Below are 2,071 nucleotides of genomic sequence, written 5' to 3' on the forward strand. Positions count from 1 at the left end.
TTTGATCTTCATTAGCCAAGAAAGTCACAAGAGCCTCTTATTAAGACTTCCTGCTTATCTCTTATTTTCAAACAATTGCATGGCACCAATGTGTGATGTGCAACACACTTTTGCAATGTGACTTCCCCCTGCCACCACATTCAACATTGATTTCCTCACCATTTCTCACTTTTCAGGGTGTTGGCATAAAATGGAAGATGAGGAGGCCTGTTCTGATCAGCGAGTATGTATACAAGGCAAGTCACAGGTCAAGACTTCTAAGACAGCTCCAGTCACCCATGAGAACCATCTCTGTAAGCGGTGTTTCTCTGTGTTACAACATATTTTGCACCCGACTGGGTCACATGCAGCATACTTTGAGCAGAAAGCCTTCTATAGCCACGCATGTGTTGGAGAATTCTGTTTCAGTGTAAACCCTCACCAGCAACAAAAGAATGAATGTGGAGAGGGGCCCTGGAAAGAAGCTATGGACAAGGCCTCTTTTGTGAACAGGTGCAGCTTCTCCTTATCTTTGGTGCCTTCAACCAGCAGGGAGGTTGGGGAAGACTTGCAGTCCAACTCAGAGCTTCTCTGGCACCAGGCCATTCTCAACACTGAGGAGCTACATTGTGGCAGTGAGATTTCACAGGAATTTCTCAGTGGAAAAAGTCATCACCAGTGGGATGAATGTGAAAACGCTGCCAGCCACAACCTGAAAGTTGTTCAGTGTCAGGGTGTGTGTTCTGGAGAACTGATTTATGAGTGTAACAGATGTAGGAAAGTGTTTAGACGAAACTTTAATGTCGTTCAACATAAGGGAGTTCACACTGGAGAAAAGCAGTATCAGTGTAATGAATGTGGGAAGTTCTTTGGAAAAAGACCTTCATTCATTAAACACCAGAGAGTTCACACTGGAGAGAAGACATATGCGTGCAGACATTGTGGGAAGTCTTTCAGTTACAAGTCTAACCTCAAACAACACAACAGAGTTCACACAGGAGAAAAGCCATTTAAGTGCAGTGAATGTGGGATATCCTTTCGTCAAAAGACCCACCTCACTGAACACCTCAGAGTTCATACTGGACAAAAACCATATGAGTGCAGACATTGTGGGAAATCCTTCAGTTCCAAGTCTTACCTCAAACAACACAACAGAGTTCACACAGGAGAAAAGCCATATAAGTGCAGTGAATGTGGGATGTCCTTTCGTACAAGGACTCAGCTCACTAGACACCTCCGAGTTCACACTGGAGAGAAGCCGTATGAGTGTCAAGAATGTGGGATGTCCTTTTGTCAATGGGCTCAACTCACTAGACACCTCAGAGTTCACAGTGGGGAGAAGTCATATGAGTGCAAAGAATGTGGGATATCCTTTCGTCAAAAGCCCCACCTCACTAACCACCTCAGAGTTCACACAGGAGAGAAACCATATGAGTGCAGACATTGTGGGAAATCCTTCAGTTCCAACGCTAACCTCAAACAACACAACAAAGTTCACACAGGAGAAAAGCCATATAAGTGCAGAGAATGTGGGATGTCCTTTCGTACAAGGGCTCACCTCACTAGACACTTCAGAGTTCACAAAAAAAAAATGTGGGAAGGCTTTTAGCCAAAAATCTAATCTTATTAGCCATCTGAGAGTTCACACTGGAGAGAAGCCATATGCGTGTACTGAATGTGGGAAGTCTTTTCGCAAAAAATCTGAGCTCATTAAACATCTGAGAGTTCACACTGGAGAGATGCTGTATGAGTGTATTGAGTGTGGGAAGTCTTTTTGCGAAAATTCTAAGCTTATTAAACATCTTAGAGTTCACACTGGAGAGAAGCCACATGAGTGTACTGAATGTGGGAAGGCTTTTAGCCAAAAATCTAATCTTATTAGCCATCTGAGAGTTCACACTGGAGAGAAGCCATATGCGTGTACTGAATGTGGGAAGTCTTTTCGCAAAAAATCTGAGCTCATTAAACATCTGAGAGTTCACACTGGAGAGATGCTGTATGAGTGTATTGAGTGTGGGAAGTCTTTTTGCGAAAATTCTAAGCTTATTAAACATCTTAGAGTTCACACTGGAGAGAAGCCACATGAGTGTAC

General features: G+C 43.4%; 1 protein-coding gene across 1 annotated transcript; it reads left to right on the forward strand.

Moving 5' to 3' along the window:
* Positions 1 to 124: 124 nt before the first annotated feature.
* Positions 125 to 1,588, forward strand: LOC102751641 (zinc finger protein OZF; the record flags this gene model as incomplete). The annotated part of the gene is made up of 2 exons (XM_015569656.1): positions 125 to 1,304; positions 1,473 to 1,588. Coding segments are annotated over 2 exons (1,296 nt in total), but the record flags the coding sequence as incomplete, so codon positions are not given.
* Positions 1,589 to 2,071: the final 483 nt, after the last annotated feature.

Source organism: Myotis davidii, unplaced genomic scaffold (assembly GCF_000327345.1).
Source record: "Myotis davidii unplaced genomic scaffold, ASM32734v1 scaffold9250, whole genome shotgun sequence".
NCBI lineage: Eukaryota > Metazoa > Chordata > Mammalia > Chiroptera > Vespertilionidae > Myotis > Myotis davidii.